The sequence below is a fragment of the Anas acuta genome, chromosome 14 (genome assembly GCF_963932015.1).
Source record: "Anas acuta chromosome 14, bAnaAcu1.1, whole genome shotgun sequence".
In the NCBI taxonomy this organism is placed as follows: Eukaryota; Metazoa; Chordata; class Aves; order Anseriformes; family Anatidae; genus Anas; species Anas acuta.
The window spans coordinates 10,692,322-10,715,931 of NC_088992.1; the positions used below are offsets into that span (position 1 = coordinate 10,692,322).

At 44.6% G+C, this 23,610-nt stretch overlaps 1 protein-coding gene across 2 annotated transcripts in view; it reads right to left on the bottom strand.

The window, feature by feature from the left end:
- BNIP1 (BCL2 interacting protein 1) overlaps positions 1-21,298 on the bottom strand; it is a 112,640-nt gene extending 91,342 nt beyond the window's left edge. Inside the window, exons 1-6 of one of the 2 annotated variants that reach the window (XM_068698599.1) lie at positions 21,024-21,298; positions 20,801-20,893; positions 20,517-20,608; positions 19,951-20,052; positions 19,145-19,263; positions 13,636-17,043 (exon numbers count right to left, since the gene is read on the bottom strand). In XM_068698599.1, coding sequence (XP_068554700.1) covers positions 16,847-17,043; positions 19,145-19,263; positions 19,951-20,052; positions 20,517-20,608; positions 20,801-20,893; positions 21,024-21,107 — 687 coding nt within the window. In that variant the 5' untranslated portion in view covers positions 21,108-21,298 and the 3' untranslated portion in view covers positions 13,636-16,846. The remainder of the gene's footprint in view (positions 1-13,635; positions 17,044-19,144; positions 19,264-19,950; positions 20,053-20,516; positions 20,609-20,800; positions 20,894-21,023) is intronic. The other variant, XM_068698600.1, reaches the window with a different exon arrangement.
- Between the last annotated feature and the right edge of the window lie 2,312 nt (positions 21,299-23,610).

The window sequence follows — 23,610 nt, forward strand, 5'->3', positions numbered from 1 at the left end:
AACAGTGTAAATGGAGCCCTGATGAATACGCTAAGATGCAGAATAAGACAAAAAATAAATTGTTTCCCGAACACAAGCAAAAGGAAAAGATGACAGAAACCCAGGAAGAGAGATGAGAATTGAGAAGAGCAAAGCAGGGCACGCTTAAACCAGCCCTCTGTGCTGAACGACTGATGCACTGACTCCACCAAGACCATAAAACAGTTGTTAAGTCATCCCTGCTTAAAATAACATTTGTTTGGTGTCAACAAAGCAGCACAGGCTAATGGCTAAAACACAGGTCTGCACGTCAGGGACCTGTGCTGCTTTCCCAGCTCCATTACAGGCGGAGGCATCCCATTTGCAACGGGGTCAGCGCAGGCAGACCCCTGCACCTACACAAAGCGGGGGCCACACAAGCGCAGCGCTCATCCCGTGGTCTGCAGCGAGTGCTCGATGCCTGCCCAGTTTGATGTGCTGGAAAAAGAAGTTGTCCAAAATAAAAATCAACTTGCAAAGGGGCAGAATCTCTTAGTGGCCAAAACAATTTTATTCCTTAGGTTTGGATAACATTTATTGGTCTTGGGGAGACGTTCTGGAACTAAATCGCTATTTGTGGAGATGGCGAGGCTGAAGGAGAAACAGGCATGAATGATGCTACTGTAGAGTGGGTAAGGTCAAGAGTTAACAGGCCCAAGAAGGAAAAGTAAGTTTGTCCAGCACTTTGGATTCTATGAAATGCTCTATTATTTATTAGGAAACAAACAAATAATAAAAAAAACTTTTAAAAGAGTTTTGGTCCTGGAACCAAGGAATCTGGTTGTTTAAGCAGATGACTAATTTTCAGGGTTAAAAACACCTCCTCTCAGAAATATTTTATAGGTGTTCTGGATATTGGGACTAGGATTTGGTGCACTCTGCTGCTGCAAGAATATAACCAGAGTTTATTTTAGCACAGCAGACGTTTCCTAAATAGATTGCTTTGTCCTCCAGCATAGGCTTTGAATAAGTCACAGTACTGGCTCCTAGAAATTGTCCCCAGATCCCATCTTCCTGGCCAGGATTTTCTGTACCCCTTACTATCTGTGAGAAATAAAAGCTGCTTTCAGAGCAGCCAGTGGAGGTGCAGCACACAAACATGTGCAGCGCTGGCTGGCTGTCATCAAGAGAAGCCGTTAAAAAACAGGCCACCACCACCACCCCCAAGAAAAAGTGCTTCAGTCAAATAAGTAAGGTTTTTTTATATTTTTAAGTAAAAAAAAAAAATACTAGAACAAATTTGTACTGCCTGGCTTCAGCAAGTCAGTTCTAATGATATCAATGGGATGATTTATGCTATTTCTGGGAAGGAAAACATAAATCTTGGTTGACTTGAGGTTCCGTGTGCTGCTTTATGCTTTGTGCAGTGTCAGCTGCCGCTTCCCTCACCACCACAGAGACAGGTCCAGATCCACCCCGCAAGCACACACACTTCACTTTATGGCCGTGGTTAATCCCAATGAAGGTTCTCATACCAGCACAGACAGCATGTGAGACTTTGAGTGCAAGTAATGGACACGCTGACACCCAGCCGCATTTCTGGCATCCTCCTGTACTGAGGCTCTAGCATCCTGCTGCTGTTTGTTTCTGGCTGGGAGGGCTTGGGGAGTTGTTATACACCATACCCCAGAGCATGTATACCTGTTGTATGCCCAGGAAATAATCCACACCCTGCACATCTGTGGGTGTTGTAAGAGTCCTGTGCTGTCACCATTAAATGTACAAAAACCCCACAGAGGGAATGCAGCTCCTCACTGGCACCTTTATGGGCAGCCCCTTTAGAGCAATGCTGAAAAGTTGCTTTACTCACCCATAGTTCTTAAAACGGGAAAGCTGAATTGCTGCTCTAAAAAGAGATGTTCTGCAGCATCTCTCCCCCACTACTCACAGGCATCAGCATGCCTGTCTGGGACCTTGGGCTAATTTTTCCTTTTAGATGCATAAAAAAGAAATTCACAAGAGCTGCTGGGCTGCAGCACCTCAGGGAGTCAGGCCCAAGACACCAATTTAGAGCCCACCGGTATTTTTCCTTGCAAATTTAAATTTCAATGACTTCATATAAAGAAGCATTAGGACCAGAAGCCAAGTTTCCTTATTCAGTCCTTAGCACTAACATTATAGCATGTCATTTTTATACACACAAGAATTATTCCCCAGGTAGCAAGGTGGAAATGAGCACTTGATGCTTTTCCCACAAAATAAAATAGGAGCACAGGAGAACTACATCTAGTGCAGTACACTGAGACAGGAATGTTTATAGGTTAATTTCCAATTATCTTTTTTTTCTTTCCCAACCACATTTCTAGTCCCATTGGTCTCAATATACTGGTTGTGAAAACACCGCACTCTGCCCCTTTGATCAGCTAGTGAAAAGCCCTTTCATGTCTTGCTGTCTTCATTACCTTACGTTTTAATTGCTGGCCTTGCATGGGACAGACAGGTGGTACAAGGTCACAGCAAGAGATGATGGATGCCTTTTGGCCGTGCAGGTCCAGATGACACGTGCTGAAGCCAACCTGTGCAGCACCGATCCGTGCTGCATGTGGGGATCAGTGGGGCACCCACAAGAGCTGACAGCTACAGCAAACATCTACTTTAGAACCCATTAGAAACCAATAATCAATACTGCTTCAGTTCTTTTAATTTGGCATTTTAACGCACTACGAACCAACTCCAATCAATTTCTGAACAAAAGAATCAACTTCAGGTGCCAACCTTATTTTACATTCCACAAAAATCTTGGGAAGCAGAAGTGTTGGCTTCCCCCCCCCTTCCTTTTTACACATCCAGAGCTTCCTTCATTGTCCCACAGAGGACAACAGCTCTGTGGTTTGGATCCCTGTCGTACACAAGCTTCAGTGTTACCCTTACTCCACCTTTCTACAATTCCTAAATACATACACCCATCATTACCATGATACAGGAGGTCTCTTCTCCAATACCTTAGATTTGCTGGGCTTCTTGGTCACGACAGGAGTTACACAAGCCTTGCTGCAAGGAGGGCTACGTTGGGTAGTAGGCATCAGCCTGCTCTTTTAGTTACTCAGAGAAGGGACAAGAAATAACGAGGAAAATATCAGGCTAGACCATCAATAGTTCAAAGCTGAAGACAGAGCAAATGGGCTATCAAAGCAAAGGCTGAACACGGACATGTTCCTAAGTGTCACATAATTCGGATCCAAGCTTAAGTTTGAGTAACTTTTTCAGCTTTGCAGCACAGAAAAGCCACAGAGTTGTAGTGACACAAGATGTTCTTCTGGTGAGGGTCAATACCATTACGCTCAACTTGTCTCAGGTAAAAAGGCAAATTAGGGGTAAATCCATTCTCAGCATATAATCAAAATAGAAAAGAAGTTTATTTTGCTAAGAATCAGATGATTATTTGCTCCCAGTAGTAGAACTCACCCTTAACACATTAATTTTGTGTTCGCAGTTAAAGATTCTTCTGCAGGAAAGCCAAGCTGGCCCTCCAAGATTTGTCCTGAAAGGCAGAGAGCCTGACTAACAGCAGAGCAGAAGGAAATGCCTCCTATCTCCTCCTCCCCCTGCCTCCCAGATGGCCATTCCTTTCATTTGCTGGGCAGGTTCCTTCCCCACGCGCAGCTGTTCCCAACTGCAGCCAAAAATCAAGACGTTGGCACTCATTAGCTCTACTCAGTCCTTTCATCCCGAAGTCAACGGGACACACTTAAAGAGCATAAATGACAGGAGTCGAGTTTAGGCTGAGGTACAGGTGGCTGGGACTGGAGAGGCCATTCAAGCAATTAGTTCCCCACTTACAGTCTTTTTTTTTTTTTCCCTCTGGTGAAATACCATTTAGGAGAAATAAATTTTGCAGATTATTGTGTGTCAGTTGAAGAGCGTCACCCTCGACAAATGTCTTGAGGCCATTCCTGTTGTATCAAGCAGGATACCAGCACGACACCCACCTTCCGAGGGAAAATAAAACTATTTAGAGGAGATCCAGAATCAGTTAAGAAAACAGCGTGGGCTACAGGAATTTTATATTATTTTTCCTTAAGAAAGGAACCAATAACTTCAGAATTTTTGAGTCACGGATGTGTTGTGGAAAACTTTTGGGGATAAAGCATAACCACTCTGAAAATAGTTTTGCAGTCATTAGCTGTTCTGCAGGGTGCTCCTTATTTGTTTCCTGTGTAGTATGCACTTCTTGCAGTCTTTTTTTTTTTGTTGTTTGTTTTTTTAGGTAAGCTCCAACTTGCTGAGATCTTGAAATTGGGAAGACCCTATTTAAATTTTAGCCCTAACACTCGACACAGAATCTCGCAGGGGTCATCTAACCTCACATGCAGTGCTGCAAACAGCAGCAGATGGCTCAGGTGAGGAGCAAGGTCCTCCATTGCCTACTGAACACAGGCAGCCTGAAAAGGCACGGAGAGAAACCCCTGCTTCGCAGCAGGGATTAGCTCGCATGCTAAATGGATGAAAAAATGGATGGGGGCGAGCGGAGGGAAGCCTCGCAGAAAGAGGAACTGACTTTTCAAAGAGAGAAAACACTTTCTGGTGACCTGAGCTAAAGATAGGATGAGCACAACCAGCAGCTTTTTAAAGCAGCACATCCCATCTTATCAGCAGGAACCCTAGAAGGGGAAATAGCTTTCACCAAATGCAGCGTTTTACAGAGCTCTTCCTCCAGCCACTGGCCAGCTCTAACAGTGCCATAGGAAAACACACCTGCAAGTGCACAAAGGGCTCAGAGCTGGCTTTCCCCAGGTTATAGGATGCCCTGTAGGGCCAGCGTCTCACCGAGCCCCACCAGGGGGCTGGCTGCACCCCACAAGCCCAGAGGAGCCCTCCCTGAAGGCTCCCCCATGGCTGTGCCTGGGTACCACAGACCCACAAATCCTTTATCATTTTGACTTCTGACCTTGAGATGGGTGTGGGGCTGCCCTGCCACCATCATCGCTTCCGTCCAGCTCCCAGCAATGGGGATGCTTAAAAAAAAAGAAAAAGGGTATTGTGGTGATAGATTTGTCAAGACCAAGGGTCAAGTTTATGTTGATCTACAGGTGTCAGAAGGGTACTGATCCAGTGATTAAGGTCCCTGAGGGGTCACCATAAATCCTCAGGGGGATGAGAATACCACATAACTTATTTGCAGATGTTGCAGACGTAACCAGATAAGGCAAAGCAACTGCCCAGCAAGCACTCCCAGACACAGCCAGAGCAACAGGTGATGCCAAAATGTCTGTTTCCTGTAAGCCTCGGTGGCCAAACATATAAAAAGGTGAAAACATCGACCCAGTCAGAATAAGGGCATTTGTTTCAGCTTAAATTGGGATATCTTTGGCTTACACAAGATGAAAGACTCTGTAAACATAGTCCTTGGTCACATTACTTCCCTAGCAGTCCTGTGTTATGCCCGATTCGAGAAATACTTTTGGGAACGTAATTACTTCGCAGATGGAAAAGCTGTTACACGAGGTGCGGCAGATACCGGATAATAATTTCCTGCTCCTCATTTCCAGCTCCGCAGCGCAGGCTGATGCTAAAGTTTTCCAAAGCCTTTGACACCAAGCAGGGTGCGATCACAAGCCCTGCAGCCAAGGAGCAGGCAAGCTTTTCCAGCGGCGGTGGCTCGGTATTTCTGCAGCTCAAGCATCCAAGGCCGGCAGTTCCCGCAGAGCTCGATGCTCAGGCCCTTTATCACGGCTCCTCTCCCTGCGGCCGTCAGAGCAGGTTCTAATTTTAAAAAGCAGCGATATGGCCCCGCTGCAGTCCCACAGAAATACCCAGTGGCTAACTGTAATGCAAGCATGCACGAGCCATTATGCAGTTGCAGAGCTGCACTGAACAGAACGCAGAAAGTGAGCTCCCCAACTTGAAGCTCAAAGGGTTTTTTTTTGCCAATTTTATTTTTAGAATAGTGCTGGGATTAATGTATCAGATAAATACTTGGGATTAACTGAAGTAATTTTAATAAAAACAAGTCAGTGACTAAAAACCAAGCTTTATCTAACTCTGCTCCTTCAGAAGAATAGCCTTTAACGTAACAAAATCAATACATTTCCCCTTGTGATATATTCCAAAGGAAATTAGAAATATATAGGAATTAAGAAATCTCATTGGGATAGAAGAAACTCAGTTTAACTTAAAATAGTTTTGAGCACCGAACTGCACACTAGTTTTTCATAAATTCTACATAGGAAAATTGGAAATTATATTCCAATAGAGCAAAAAAAAGCTTATTATGAGAATAATATGCCATATATTTGGGTGCAGCACATCTCAGTTAAAACATGCTGCTGTCACCACCAAAGCCCAAAGATTTATCATTTTGGAAATGCCTGTAGCATCTGTGTTGCAGTTTATTGTGCTTCTGAGTGACCGTCAGCACTGAAAGCAGAACACCTTGCTGGGTCCAAATGGGGCTTTCCTCTGTGTGAGCCTCTGCTCCACCAACACAAGCAGGCAGCTCACTCACATACCCAGTGGGTACACAACGAAGTAGTGCTGAATAGTGCCCCAAAATGTCTAAGAGCACATACAGCAGCAAGTATCACAGCTGGTTTCTCCCTGCCCGAAGGCAGAGAGTTTCAAAACCGCCCTTAACTCTATTATATTGAGCTTCAACTCTATTATATTGAAATTCAACCTCATGGAATTGGTCTTCGCTTTGTGCCGAGGAGGCGCAGCTGGAAGGTGAGTGCTGAGGCGGTGCAGGGCTCGGCAGAACTTTATTTCACAGTGCGACCTAGTGGCTTCTGGGATGAACGATCACCGAGTCAGGAGGAGCCCTTGGTGCAGCAGCTCAGTACGAGGCAAACCCAGACCCGTGTAAATGCAAACCTACCTCCACACCTGCCTGAGCAGGGCAGGAGCTAGCTATTGACACTGCAGGAGAGGGAAAAAAATAGAGAGAGGGGAGAGCTGCCTAAGATCACTAACCCAAGCACTTCCAATTGGATATTTGTATATAAATTCACATCAGCAATCCACGCTCCAGCAGCTGCATCTGATGCCAGGCAGGTAACCCCTTTATTCAACAATTCTGATTTTTCCTTCCTCCCCGTTGCTGGAGATTAGCATGGGAAAACTGAGCTAGTGCCACTGGAGGCCTTTCAGAGACTGTCCCTCCCTTTTTCAACCTCTCTCAGTATCAAGATGTCAACACCAGGCTCTGATGAGGCTTTCAGACAAGCCTCTTTGTGCTTCCCCACATTTCCTGCCAGCACAGGGACACTCTGCAAACAGCCACGCAGCCTTCTCCCCATCAGAAACCTTTCCAACCTCCTTTCAAACCTCCCTCTGCTCCAGAACAGGTCAGCAACTGCCACCACTGCCTTTTGCACAGCACAGCACAGCACCTCGTTCCTTCATCTGCATCCATCCATCTTCTTTCATTGGGGGGCCCTTGCTGCAGGAGCCACACCATTGCCCCGTGCTCATGCAGAGAGCAATGAGCAGTGCCCAGGTGCTACACCACTACAAGGAGATGTTAAAACCCATCAGGGTAGACAGGGAGCCAAGCCTGGCAACATTCGGTGGGAGAAGTCAAACCCTGGTATGAGACAGCCACCAGACACGACGGTTTTCCCATATTTAGAAAGGGGAGAAGGATCCCGGCCTCCCCGGGCAATGCCTCCTGATCGCCAGATGAAAGGAGTCGTGTAAGTACTAAGTAGTATTAATAGTCAGAGGCGCAGCACGTATATATGGGACTAATAGAGTCAAACAAAACTTCAGTGATTTCCAATAGCAACATTTGTATAATGCCATCGACACTCAGCTGCTGATAAGTGGGACACACTTAAGGAATTTTAATAAGCCTTTGAAAAGGTTTAACTGATGTGAATTAAGCCCCGAGATAATTTAGACACAGGGCTATCATTCTCCAGTTAAAAATAATTGATCGCGAATTGAAACACCCCATCTAATGCCCTAGTGTACAAAGGCAAAGAAAATGTTATTTGTCAGCAGCAGCACCTGGGGCTGATGAGCACATTTCTGGAGCAAGCTGCAGCGAGGCGGAGGTGTGCACAGGCTGCAAGAGATACAGAGCAGCTCCACTTACCTGGGGGAGCTTTTTCTTTTACTGGGTCATGGGCAAGGTACTTCATAACGTTTGGATATGTTAATTAACAATAAGGGTCTGGTTTCTACTCCAGCACTAAATCCCGTGCCTTACGCATCATAGGTCAGCGTGGAAAGGGCTGTTAACGTCAGCTTCAATCCCCCAAAATAGCTCTGCCAAAGCAAAGACTTAATCAAAGTTTATAAATAAACACAGGAGGGTTGGGGGTTTTTTGCCCCCTTCCCGAAAGGAGCAGTCTATATTTACTGTTTGTTATTTTAGGTATTATACGCTGCTGCCATTTTCTCTCTTAAAGCTCACTAACATTTGCAGGCTCCTCTAACAGCAGTAATTCAACGTGCTTTTCACAAGACATTAACATCAGAAGCTCTTGTTGCAGTGTGTAAACCTGAATATCCACATACGTCTTCACAGAAATTAATCGACTTGCAGTAACGACCAGAATCCCCATTTGCTGTCTTTCATTGCGAATATTCTCCAGTTGCCTACAAAGCTATTTACAGTTCGGTCTATGGGAGATCAGGAGCTAACTCTGGGTCAATGTCTGCTATTTAGTAATAGCAGATACCAGTACCAAGACAAAAACTATTAAAAAAAAATAAAAATCATCACATAAAGAAATCCCTTCCCCTCCTTTTTTGGCTGGTTCTGAAGAAGCAGACCCCTTACTGGCACAAAGCAGCCACTACCTGAGAGCTGGGAGTCGCTGGCACCAAACTACTCGCATTGAGCTCCCTGCATTTGTGCTTCAGCTATTTGCAAATACGCTCTGACACTTAAACTAACGTGAGCAACATTATGATCTTTAGCAGCCCGCGCAATTTTATATCCAAATGATAAGAGGCAAAGGAAGAATGCTTTGTCGAACACGGCTCAGAAAGGAACTCATTTGTTTAACCCCAAACACACAGCATTGTGTCGGAGCACAGACTCAGCCGAAGGGAAGGCTCCCTTCTCTTGGATGCATTAAGCATTTGCTATTATCAGCCACGGGATAGGAGGCCAACTGGATCAATAGCCTTACTCAATATAGAAAATCTTATCTCCCTTTCAGACTAGCTAGCAATAATGTCAGCACCTAGATGCCACTGACAGAGTTATCTCAGATCAGCAGCAGCACCAACTGCTGGGGAGTTGGGTGACACCTCCGAAAAGCCAATAATCCAAACAGAAATTTTTTCCTTGCTGTCCTTTTTGAAGATAAAGGGAAACCAATCCACCTCTCCACTCTTGGCGTTTATCAGGACTACAAACCAACACCCTGCAGGGGCCGCGGGTTTCAGTTTCAGATCTGTGTTCCCGTTGGGACGAGGCAGAGCGAGGACCTGGCGGGCACAGCCAGAGCAGACCCCTGCAGGGGTCAGGTCCGAAAGCGTCCCTGCACGCGATACGTAGCCGGCCCGCTGTTGAAAAGAAGCAAGCAAAAAGCTTTCATGTCGTTCTATATATATGTGGTTCTATCTATAGGGCCTGGTGTGCGCTGATCCCCGCAGAGACGTTCTCCCTGCCTGCCCTTTGGGCGCTTATCGCGGGAGCGGAGGGACACACGCAGCATTATCACCAGGCCAGGCTCAGAGCAGCCGAGTGGCATTTTCCTTTCATGCAGAAACCGACACCAAACGCAGGGCAAAGCAGCTCGCGGGACGGCGGCACAGCCCGCGACCCTGCCTGGCAGCCTCGGAGCAGGGAGATAAGCGGGACGTGCGCGGCAGCTCCGCCACTGCGGCAGGAGACAAAGGTCGGCAGCGATAGCATCTCATCGGTCTCACGCTGCCCGTTTAAAAATAAAATGACTTAAAAATTTCAATGACTTTGCAAGGCTGCAGAAGCCTCGCGATTCACCCAGCGCTGTGGCATCCAATACTCATCGTTTCGTGAGAAGTGAGACCGGTATTTATTGCATCTCTTCTTCGCAGTAGTACCTGAAGTCTGTGCTGGAAGCGTGCCATTCCCCTCGGCTGCCAGTTGCATGAAACCCACTTACATGCAGCACCAGGACTGACATGTTAAGGAAGGAGCCTGTCAAGAGCTGCAGCATCACTGAACTTGTACTAGAGGTGTAGGAATACGCATCCTTTAAAAACCTCAGTAAGTCACCTAACAAGAAGAAATAGATCAGAAAAACTGGTCACCTCTGATGAGAAAGAGAAAGAATTAGCTTTATTAAAGTTTGTATTTCTTTTTTTTTTTTTTAAAAAAAAAAAAAAAAAAAGAAATTGTGAGCAAAAAAAGCTCATAAATCCAAGACTTCCTACCTATCCAGGTGGGATAGCAATGGCTACAACATACCACAGAAACACTCCAAGCTAAGTGAAACTGGACTAAGAAATATTCTTTCTAAAAACTAGGTCCTTACAGATGTGCCCTTATTAATCAGTGTGTCTGTAGGTTTAGCTTTACTCAGAACAGGAGGAGGAAAGCAGACCTTTCTTACTCAGACCCTCGCTACCCCTTTAGATAGCAGTGAAGTGACGCACGAGCCCCTGGATGCACTCATTCAACAAAAAACCTGACGGCACAGTGGGACCAATGCAGAGAAAGACGGAGAAAGAGCTGGTTCTGCACCTCCCAGCTGCAATTAGTCCACGAGTCGAAGACACTCACAGTGTGAAACGCAACTGGAAAGATGACAGCGCTCCAGATACTGCAGTATAACTGGAAAGGAGCATGAAAAGTCTGTCTTCACTACCTGTGAGCATTTTAGGTTCAGTTAACCTTCCTGTTTCTCTATAGATCATGACAAATCCTACAGCCATCAAGTTTTGGCAAGATTACATTGTCATCAACTAATCCCATTATTTCTTAAAAAGTATGCCTAGAAATGTACGTGATTGAGAAGTGCTTGGTGATACCATTGACAGCTGCATTAGAAAGGTGAACATTATACTGAAATTAAAAAACACAACACAGGTTCTTTCCACCTCTTCAGCTGAACTTGTTTTTCAACTACTGTAAAAAATACCCCACGTCAAGGTACAAATAAGGACTGAACCTGGGCTGAAAGAGCTGTGACTCTTCAGCCTGGAAAACAGAGGGGTCAGGGAGACCTTATCAACATATATGAATACCTGAAGGAAGGGTGCATAGAGGACAGAGCCAGGCTTTTTTTTAGTGGTGCCCAGTGCCAGGACAAGGGGCCAGGGGCACAGACTAGAACACAAGAGGATCCATCAGAACACGAGGAAGCACTTCTTTACCGTGCAGGTGACTGAGCACTGGAGCAGTTTGCCCAGAGAACTTGTGGGGTCTCCCTCCTTGGAGGGCTTCAAAAGCCGCTTGGACATGGCCCTGGGCAGTGACTCCTCCACTGGAGGTGCATCCAGACATCACCTCCAGAGGCACTTCCAACCTCTGCTGCCCTGTGACCCTCAAACACAGATAACCAAGGGAACTGGTCAACACCAGAGCAAACTTCCAGCCCTACGAAATGCATTGCGTTTTGGAGCTTTGGTCATGTCAGCAGCTGGAGGAAACCCATTGAGGATACCTGGCACTGGCACCACGGGGCATCAGGAGCAGCCACGCTGCTTTGGTCGAGCTCAGTGCCTTCGGCAGGCTGCACCTGCTGCTGGTTTGGGGAACTGTCACCCACCTGGAGGGGTGGCACACAACAAGCACTCTGGCACCAATTACACGAAGGGCTTGGCACACTCTGCAGCAATACAGAATCCAAAAGGCACCACATCTCATTAAAATATCTCACTTTTGGTGGGATCACACCATTACAAACACATTTGGATAATTCCCCCCCCCCTTCAAAAGAAGGGCGCAGCATATTTGCAGACAAGCACGCACATGCCCCCTGGATATTCTCAGCCCCCAGAGATTCCAGCCTGGCTCGCTCTGGACCACTTGGCATGCGATAGCAGCCGCACGCATTTGGCAGAGACATTTTTAGAAACTTCCAAGCTATGAATTCACCCTTCCATTTCGGTAAAGCCAGTTATGTGGAAAGCATTTCAAAAGGAGAAGTTCAAATACGCGCTTAGTTTTGCCTCAATTCTTAGAAGGCAGAAAAAAAATATACATTATTATTTTTTTTTTTCCTCCCCACAGAGAATTATCCTGCAATATTCCTGTATTTGCTGACACCATCACCAACGTCAAAGAATTACAAATCAAGCAAGTCTTTACAGCACGATTACACAGTGTGTTAGAACTATTCCCATTTCTCTCCCTCAGGTTCATGTTGAACTGCAGCCACTGCCTGTTCAGCAACCACCTCATTTATTATTCGTTAAATTCTGTAAATAAGCATACATGTATGTGTGTCAAGACTGAGCATCAACTCCCATTCCTCTTCCCCTTTTCCACAGGTGTTCAGAAATCACAAGCTTATCTCAGTCGGTTGGACCCCACAGACAAGAACTGAAGTGGACTTCCACAAACCAGCAATTTATTTTTTTTAAGTAGAGAATTTACAAATCCACCAAACCACCAGAATTGCCCCCACCCTCATCCCTAAGAGCTCTAGAACCACAGCAAGACACCAACATCTTTCAAATGGCTTCTGCCAGGGCTGGGCTGGAGGATGCACAGGTACTTAATGAGGAGCTCATTAACTCACAGCTCTTTGATTGCTGCCAGCTGCCTGTCCCAGCCCCCAAACTCCAGGGCAGGGAGACTTCAGTATTTTTTTATTTTTTTTTTTTTAAAGTTCATAGCAGTTATATGCTCTTTGTTTTAAGGGACAGTAGTCTTTGAAGGAACAAGCTTTTAAAGTGGAATTGTTTTTCAGCAATGGATCCTGCTATCAGCTTACAGCCACCACATTTATTTATTCCACCACTGGTACCTGCTGCCTGGGGCAGAGGAACAGTTCAGAGCACCAGGAGCAGCGCTGTTTGCTTTGACTTGTGTGTAAGCCATGGGTAGCAATGCTGTCACACAGATGCCTTCATGTACAAGCACAAACCCAAGCACCAGCTCATCTAACACCAGAAATCATGCCACTAAATGGGGCTGAGGTGCCCGTGCTCACACATGGTATTTTGCAAAGAAAGTGCCATCCTTTGGCACAGCCCCAAACTCTCTTCTTTTCTTATTCCGAAGCTCCCCAAACACCTCTTGTCTCAGGAGTCTTGGAGCTCCTGCTCTCAGCACAGCTCTGACCCATGCTCCCCGAATGATATCCAAGCCAAAACACGTGATAGGAAGGGGATTTGTCTTCTCAGCACCCCCGTGGCTCCGCTGCACTCCTCAGGGCAAACTCACAGGGCAACATGCCTTAGAAAACACTACTTGCTTTCAAATAAACTGCTGTGATGCCAGCTTTTACCTTTCACAACACAACCTCAGACACGCAACAGCGGCAGAACCCTGAGACCTACCACCCTGGGCAATTCTTCCCATTCAGGAGATAGCCACCAAGCCCACCCAGAAGGCAGAAGATACAAATAAAACCCCTCTCCAGAGACAGGGGAACCAGACAAACCTAATTTTCCACAGTTACAGGACAAATATTGCAAATATGAGACAACAAAAGCCAGGAACAATCACCTCCTCTCCCCCCAGTACCACTCCTGCTCAGTTATTCAAAAAGCTTAGATGTAGGCACGTACCTTGAGGGCAGGAGGGAGGTCTGGAGGGCAGGAGCAAGCCAGATGCCACGCTGCAGCATGCAGGGCTGATGTCTGAGTGCACCCCTCAGCTGGGGGCAATATGGGCTGATTTCAGCATCCTGCCAAGCCCTGGAGAGCTCCAGCACCCAACCACCAAGCAGAAAGGTCCATTAAGGCACCTTAAATCACCTTGGGGTGGTTGGCCCCACCTGCTGGAGATGGTGCTTCATCAAATCACCTGTCTTACCCCAAAGAGGAAACAGCATTCATCTCACTACCTCCACTGATGATTTATTGCAGTCTGTGGCCTGTTAGGAGGCTGGATGCTTTCTGCCTTCCCATGGAGGGAAATGGTTCAAGTACCAAGTGCTGTCAAATGGCCCCATGGGTTCTAGGCAAAGTTTCTACTCCTCCTATCTCCCAAAAGGTCCAGTTGCCTTTGATCTTTTTTTCCTTTTTTTTTTTCTTTCTTATTTTGCTTGTCTCCAAGGGCTGTAAATTTGAAGTCTGTTTATACAGAGAAGGTAGTTATGTATACAAAAGGGCTAGAATTTTTTTTTAATGAAATCCGGATGTGACAGAGAACAAATGTCACACAGAAGATCCTTAACAGTTATTTTTTGCTCTCAGCGCATGCCAGCGGGTCAAGGTCTGAGAGCTACAATTTCAGTATCACTGCAAAAACAGAGCAAATGACGTTTGGTAATACGTCCATTTCCCCTCACTCCACTACTTTACAATGCCCGTACATAAAGATCACCCCTTTGAAACAAAATGTACTGCAACTCGCAGCACCGTGAGAAGGCTGCTTGGTTTTTAAGGTTTGTGTCTGTTCTGAGGGGAACACGTAGCGAAGATAAACCAAGTGAAACTTCCTGCAGACCGTCGCACTGCATCGCTGCTTACAGCACAGCTCTATCATCTGCTTAGCGTCCCAGTATCTCAGAGATTAGCAGCAACCTATTTTTGTATTGTGTCCACACGAGGGAGGAAATACTGAGGCAGCTAGTGTCTGACCACCTGCAGGTGCTGCGTTTCAGAAAGACAAGAGTGGTTTGCTCAGGGAAAAAATAAAGCACTGCTGCAGTCAGCCTAGAAGAAAATCGTCTAGAAAGGAGAATCCTGCCTGCTCTGCATGAAACAGCACCGCACTGCTGGTCTGGAAAATAGGAGCTGCTGCACAGCAACTTATTTGAGATGTATTTGTAAACTAAATAATCTGCATGCTTTAAATATTATTTGTATTTAAAGACTTTCCAAGACTGGGGGGATGGAAGTCCATGCTCTGCACACAGATATCAGTGCACAGACACTTCTACACATCAGTGCAGAGGGGGACAGGTTGAGAATGCTCTAGCCTGCTGCTGGAGGCACTACACGTACGCTGAACAGCCAGCCAGAGGAAACGTTCTTTGTTGTGACCCCAGTCCATGGACTGCACAGTGCTTTCCTTAGTTAGAATTCTGCTCCTTTAAAGACTTGTTCCAAAGCAAGGCTTTTATTTATTATTAAAAAGTCCAAATGTGTGGATTTTCTGTAACATGTCTTTTCTTAAACAAAGCAATTCCCCTCTTACTTAAAACTGGAACATGCACAGTTTCAACTTACTTCAATCTTTGTGTAAATATGCATCTCAGGAGAAGCTAGTAGGAAGGCTGCACTGAAATATGATGAGTACACAGAATGGATGTGGCTTTTTTTCATATTATCTAGCCTGGGAATTACAGGACTGCCAGAGCAAGAAAATGCTCACGACAGATACGCAGCACTGCCCTCTGTGGGATGGATCAGTCCTAGTGGAAAGGCTTCCAAATTCCTGTTACTGCACCAGGAAGAAAGGCTCAAGTATTTTAACTCTTCAAACAGAGGCTTTTATAATTTATGCACATAGTCACACAATCACCACTTCCACTGTCCTGTACAGGGGTTTGGATTATCATGGTCTACTGCTACGCGCTTATTTAACTAAGCTTGTAGCAGCTGCTGGTGGAAAGGTAAATCGTGCCCACTAAAAAGATCTAGAAAACAACTATCACTGTGATAAGATAATCCACTAGTCACCTGTTCTCTCTAAACTTTGAGGACTTCATGCAGAATTTCTTAAGATACACGTAGCACTGCCTTTTAAAAAAGTTTACTTCCATCAGTGAAATTAAGACAGTATTTAACCATTCTGTGAGAACTTCCTAAACAGAACATCAACTTTACCAGTCAGCTCTGAAGAAGCGATGAAACAATTTCATTAGGGGAAGGTGACACCACTTTGAAGAACATTGCAGTGCATTTCTGGTACTTCCATGCGATGTGAAGAGTGTGGCATGTTGGTACCTACATTATTAAAGCAAATCAACTCCCGTTATGAGAGCACAAGAGATGGGAAAGGCAGTCTTGTAAAAGATTTTACTAACAAAGACCAACTGTATGAGTAAGAAACATGTTCAAATGTAGAACTTGTCACTATTTTGCAAATATAAAATTTTAAGTGGAATTCCATAAAGTAAAGCAAAAAAAAGTCTTTTGATTTCAACAGATTGACTGCACAAATCTCAAACACTGCATGAGTTAATCGTAACAAACGAGACTTCCATTTTTCTTTGGTGAGAGTCCTTTGATGCCAGAAGAACAGAGCAAATGTGCTACTTTCTTGGAGAAAAAACATTCCAGAAGCACCTACTACTGCAAGCATTAAGCAGAATTTTTACATTGAAAGTTATTCAGGCTCTTTCAGTCCATTAGACTTCATTTTTAAACAAAACCCAGTTTATATAGATACAATAAATAGTTTATTAACGGAATGTATGTGACTTTCTCTCTTCCATCTTTCCTGTTATTCTCAGCACTTCGCACACAGATATCAACGCAGCTTCCAGTTCAAGCCAAAGACAAAAGTTAATTTCATGGCAAAATGAAGAGAGGATAAAAGATAAGACTGGCACCTCTGAGTGCCTAGTTCCTCAAGTGTTTGTCTGCTTCCCCAAACCTACAGGCAGATTGGTGTTTCTTCTCTCCACACTTTGATCTAACCGCTTCTTCCCAATTTGTCTTCATTTAAGCTCTTCTTAGTCAGGTTGTGTACTCCATGGGGACAGTATGAAGTCATGCCTGCTCTAACACTCTTTCAGCTATTGCAATATCCCTTTTATAATAAGCCTAACATTATTTTGCCATCCCTTTCTGATCTTTCATAATAGTTCAGTTTAGCTTTGGAATTTTACAAGAAGGGGAAGAGTCTTTTTTTCAAAATATAAAGCACAGTGGCCAGGAATAAGGCAAGGGCAAGAAAGATTAGCAGCTTGTCTGTCAGTTCCCTGCGATTGTACTTTGTTATTAGCTTTCGCCCCAACTGAATTGTCCCAGACATGGACTTAAATTCTTCATTTGCTTCCAGGATGGTTCGTGAAGAATTGGCTGCAATGAACAAAAAAGAAAAAGATTCAGCTGGTTGCGCTTCAAAAACACCTGACAACGGATGTAAGCATGCAATACGGGTAGTGACTGTGAGATCCTCCTGGGTCAGACTTATGGCTAAGACAAAAGCAGGCTGTGTTCTTGCAGAATTTTTTACAACTAAATAGTCTCAATGTGATAAGGAAAAATGGAAAGCAAAATAAAAGTACTGAATGACTTAAAGGCCCTACGTCCCATTACTGAATTCTTTAATTTTTAGGTTAACAGATCAAATCTAGTTTTATGAACAAAGTCAGTTCTACCTGAGAGCTCTCTGAAGTAGAGTGAAATAAGAATGGCGCTAGAACTACCAATTTAAGAGAGAACACCATCACTATCAGCATCAGTTCTAGCAGCAGCAGGAGTCATGTCATTATTTGAATATATCCAATGGACAACTGAAACTGTTCCCCGAAGTCACAGCTGTATATCATTATGATTCAGATGGGGCTAGAGAGAGTGCAAAAGCAGCATGGAACAGCATGAGCTCCTTAATTCTTCTCTTCAAACAATTAGAAATTTGTTTTATGGTTACCATTTTTGACAAACACAATTCTTTTTGACAAATGAATTCTTGTTGTTTTTCTTCTACTCAAAAAGACAACATCAACTACAGAAAAAGCATATTAATAAACCTCGATTAAAGACAGAATTTGAGAATATGCCAAAACTGAAACAGGGAACATTGATCGTTTTCAGCTTTGTTTTCCCTGTGAAAACCGCCAATCAAACAACCAAATCCCTGAGACCCACCAGTCTTCCTTCTTTCAAATTACTAATGGACAGAAAGCAAATGCCCTGGAGTCTCCTTCTTCCAGTACAGGATGCATACTTTGTACTAGAGTGAACGCTGGCATATCACTCTGTACTGATCTGACTGATTAAAGAAAGTACTCTAAGTATGTTGTCTGGTTCACAAAAGCAAGCATAGTGGAAGTACTTCTGCAATACTTTGCAAATAATTTTGTTCCATCTTAAGGAAGTATTCTGATCTAAGTGAAAAAAGAAAACCTGTTGCTTTGCATTACTGACGACAAAGCAGAGCTTCCTAGCTGCATATATTCACCATGTACTAGGATAAGACTTGCCCAGAAAAAAAAAGGAAATTCTAACTGCCAATTCAAAATTTGCAGCTGGGTTTTGTAAATGACCTTTTATAGCTTTTCCCTTGATGAACTCCAAGTGTTGTTCAGTCAGAAACAGGGTGACAAAGTGTCTGCCAAACTGTCTTTTTAATGGGAGAAGAAACATGCTACTTTTGCATGAACAAACTGTGCCCAGCTGCCATCCTCAGATGGGGATAGAAAGGCCCCGAAGGAGGGCAAAAGTTGCATTATTTATCCTAGTCATTAAACTGTACTCTCTTCTGCACAAAAGCACAGCTAGTAAGAGGCCCAGGCAATGCAGATCCAACTTCTAAATGGTTCATGAATCACCAATTTTGACAGGTCACTTGATTTATTGTCTTAGGAGTCTAAGCCAAAGAACAGAGTGAAATCTTGGTTTCACAGTCCCTGATGCACTGCTGACAGAGCAAGTGACCTTGGGTTCAAGTCACTCGATCGCCTCATCTCTTAGTCATCCCAGCTGGAAAAGGGATGAAAACAGTCTTCCTACTCATACCAAGTTTCCTCTAAGTATGGACTTGTACCTATGCTTTTATTTTCTCTGTTACCAAATGTATGCCAGGACAGTAGCACACAGTAACACCAAACACACTTTCAACACTGTGTGAGCGCACACTGCTTTTACAACTGCTTTTATATGAAACTAGAACAAGAGCTCCTCATCCTATCCTCTACTCCTTGTTTATTCACACTCATGAAACAAAAACTCCAGCAAACAGCTTCATGCAATGTACATTAGTATTTTCTGTTTACGCTCAAATGTTAGAGGAGTTCTGTCTGTCTTTACTTATCATCACAGCAAGTTCTCCTACAGCACTACAGATGCAACCACTGTGCTCCACATCATGACAGTTTACCACTCCTCATCCTAACAGAACCAGCGAAAGGACCATCAGTCATCCAACCCCCACCCATTCACCCAGTTACATCTGTACCTAGGGTCTGCACAGTCTCCTCGCTCTGCTGGACTTGCTGTGACATCATCCTGCTAATGCCCATCAGACTCTCTGTGATGTTACTTGCACTCTCTGCCAGACTTTCCTTTGTAGTCTTCCTGAAAAAAGAAGAGAAAAAAAAAACTAAAGTATGAAGGGATAAAATTGTGTCTTTGGGTACTGCAAGAAAGTACGGCTGTATTTTGTGTACAAAAGACGCAAACAGGTTTTACTGCATAAGAACTAGAGATTATCTTCACTAAACCACCACAGAAAAATTGCAAAATATTAAAGCCATGAGCCAAAATAACTGTGGCTCAGTCTCACACAGGCCTACGTTTTACCAGTTATTCATCCATGATGGTACAACTTCAAGAGGTGGCATGGAATCACTGATACAAACTACCACTTCATTATCCTAGGTATTGCATTTGCTGCTTCATGATACCAAGTAAGAAAATTTCTCAGTACACTATTTATAGAAGCTTATATCAAGTTTTACATGTGGAAACAGCTTGCACAATGATCTGTTACACGTTTATCGCCTCGATTGGAATATAAAGGATTGTCAGGAAAACTGTGAAGTCTACCACAACCCCTTCTCTGATTTGAGATGCCAACACCTTGAAATTATCACAATTCTTAACAGTTTAAACCTCCACAGAAAACAGCCACCCTCCTTAAAAGAAAAGTTATGTTCAAGATGCAACCAAATAACTTTGAAATATTACATAATTTCCACTTATACTAGTGAATACAGCATATGCTGTTTAAGTTTCACATCATTCAAGTGGACACCTTAATACCTTTGTCTCAAGGAGTCTCTTCCCTGCAGCAGTTGATCTTTCTCAGCATTGTCAATAGCAATTTTGCAAGCCAGGTTTGCCTTTCTCCAAGCCGCCTGATTGCTGAAATCACAAGAGCACAAAGTTGTGGTATGATGGTAGCACCCTGCAGGCTGAAACACTTTTCACAGTCATCTTAACTGAGCATATGATATGTGTGATACATACACGGGCTTTTTCTGTATCATACCATAGAATAAGAATACACAGTTCTTTCATTTCTTCTTCTAAGTGTATCATTTATGGAGCAAAGGGAAGAATACTGGGCTAGGAGTCAAAAAATGCTCTTAAGCCACCTGCTTACAGGTTCAGCTGTTCAAAGGAAGAGTGTCTGGTCAGAAAACCAGAACAGGAGAGAGGGAGGAGAAGTGAGCCCTATCTATTTTGTCCCTGATCTACTCTTGATCTTGGGCAAAACAGCACCATGCCACTGGCTGTGTTTGCAAACCAGGATCTGAAATTCCGTGTGGAAGTCAGGTACCTGAAGGCACAGGGGACCCGTCAATAGCATTGGCCGCCCAGCCTACCTGAGCATTTGCTTCTTGTGGTTCTCCACCTCCTGCAGCAAGGCCTGTTTCTCGGACTCTTTATCTTGCTCCCTCGCCATCTGCTCCAGCTCCTTGGGCAGAAAAAGACGAAAACTCAGCCCAACCGCTGCCACCTGCAGCCTGGACCCCCGCCCCCCCCTCACACACACACACACACACACACACACCCCCTCCGCGAGGGGGCGAATTAGCAGCCATTAATTCGGGGAATTAACACCCTCACGGCCTCAAGCCCTCCCTCAGCTCATCCCCTCCAGCCTCACCTGGATGCGGCCCCGGAGGTGCCGGAATTTCTCCTTCACGGCCGCGTTGAGCTCCGTGAGGGCGCTCAGCGGCCCCGGGCAGTCCCGGATATCCTGAAAAACAACAGCCCGGTCAGCGGGGGCCAGCCTGAGGAGACCGAGGGAGCCCTCGCAGCCGGGCGGGGAGAGAGAGAGGGGGAGAACCGCGGCCTCGGTGGGGTGAGGGAGCCCCGGGCGGCGCTACCTGCACGGCCGCCTTGATCTCCAGGTCGAACCTGACGATCTCCTGGTGGCAGACCCGCACCGGCACGCAGGCGGCCGCCGCCATCTTGCGAGCAGAGGCCCCAGCGCCCGCGCCTCCAGCGCCGCCTGCGGGCGCCGCTGAGGGCACGACCCGGCCGCCGAGCTCCCCCTGAGGCAGCCGGAGGGGCTGGGGGGGCTCCTCCGGCCCTGGTCGAGCCCCTGAGGAAGCGAGGAGGCGTCCTGAGGGCGGATGAGGGGAAGGCGGCTCGGCCCTAAAGCGGCTGCTGCCGGGGGAAGCGATGCTCGCTGGGTTTGGGGTGTGGGGCTGGAGCTGTAAGGTCTGTGAGGGGCAGGGGCTGGGGTCACAGAACTGTGTCCCTGAATGAAACTGGAGGCAGCGCACTGACCCTTTTGCTTCTTTTCTGCAGGCTGCTGTTGGTCATTCTCCCCTGCCTGCAGAGGATGCTGTGAAAGAAAGATTTGGACACAGCGAGCTGCTGGTGGAAGACAAGAGACCACCTTGAAGGGCGTTCTGGAATGGCAGGGAAGCACCGTGTGGGAGCGCTGACCCGAGAGCAAGGTACCTTGTATGATCCCTCCCACAGGAATGCTGTCAGTGCTGGGGTACCCAGGGCATGCCCTCCATCACGTTACTGTACCTGTTCTACCAAGGGAGGCCTTCAAGGCTATGCTAAGTGTTAAGCCAGCGTTTTTCATGAGGAAACCCAAATCAAGAATCATAGTAACTCTTAAGAAAAGTTGTGCCCCATACCACAGTGCTGGGAGAGAGCACGCACCATTCGCTATCACTCCACACACACACAATGATTTGAGACAGTATTTCCTCCACAATTTTTATTTTAAATTACAAAGGATGTTGCATACATTGATGAATTTGTATCTGAATAGAAGTGCTAGGGATCAAGGGTGACAGAGTAAACAAAGTCAATAGTTTAATTGTGCCTCTTTTCGAAGAAAAGAAAAAGAAAAACTGCACAACTATTAACCAACATTAAACATTGCAACTCTTAACAAATCATGCTTTTAACAAGGTAAATTTTTCTCTAACAGAGACAAGACTTTAAGTTTTTCTGAGCTCCAGTTGGAAGTAGATTATAGAGTATCTAGGCAGAACAGGATGCCATGTTTTGCTTAAAATGCTTTTTTTTTTTTCCTGTCAATCACCTACATCCCCATGTGCCTTCAGCCTTAGAATTCACCAAACCACAAATACTGAACAATGACAAGTTTTACTTCAACATTTTGGAAGGATAGAAGATTCAGATAAGAATGTATGAATACCCATTATTGTAAGAAAATGGGTAAAATTAAATACTACTACTAGGCTCTGTTCTTAATCAAAAGAGTTTAATAGGGTGGAGTGTGCCAAATTCAATCCAGTTTTCCTTACTGTAGCTAGATAACTCATTCAAGTTCAACATTCAGATACATAACAAATATTCTTTAAAAAAATATTCTGAAAAACAACTCAGAACACTGATGTTACCTAAAATGACTAGAATTTTATTTTATTTATGAAAAAAATGTGTGGCTTAAAATAGCTCTCATTCCACATTTAGCTCCACTACTCATTAGAAAGACAAGGAATGCATAGTCAGTATTTGTTCTTGTGGAAGTTCATGAATGTCTAAGAGGCTGAGGATTGTAATTCAGTGTGCACACGCACCTTCTTATCATGCTAAAAGCATTGAGGGAAAAACATGGCATATTGAGAAATGTAAATTGTATGAAGACAGAGATATTTTTGTACACTGCAAAGAAGTTAGAGCCTAAAAGTGCCATCTGTCATTAATGATATTTAAGAATCCCAATATGTATTGGGATATATTAAAGAGTGGTGTTTTCTCAACATACTAATGCCCTTAATACAGTTACAAGAAGAATAGTCATTGAAGCAGCAACTGTTTGAAATGTACTTCACACGATCCCTGGGGTAAACATAAACTTCAGCTCTGCGCAAGGCTGTGTCAATAAGCCAAGATGCCAGCCACGTCTAGCAGCACACTTAACTAGGTGATTCCAACTGAAGCCTCCAACTTAAAAATAAAACATCATCATGATTAGACGCATTATTGAAATTCAGGTCTCAAGGCCAATACAGATCCTAACATTCACGGTACATAATTGGGTTATGCCTCAACAGAATTTCAGGAAGACTAGCAAGCAAGTTTGAGGAACAGAATTGCATTTGCTATTTCTGTTAAAGGCAACTTATATACAACCCTTTGAAATTCTCCTGACAAAGCCTTCTAGAGCTTTAAAAAATAGCTATGTTTAAATGATTTATGTCAAAGAAAAGCACACCCATTCTTTACAGTTTGTGAAGAAGCTGTTTTATTAATGAAGGCAAATACCAGATAAATAGTGGGGGGGAGGGATGGGATCTTTTTCAGATAAAATAAAAAATGACACCACTGTGTTTCAGAAGCGTCTGGTTGCTTTTAGGTTAGTTAAAAGACCCTTCATCCATTTCAGATGTGTGTTTTGTTTTTTTTTTTAAACTTTTTCCTAGCCTTCTTTTCTAAGTACGGAAAAAGTCTACCATCTAAAAAGGATTAGGAACTGAA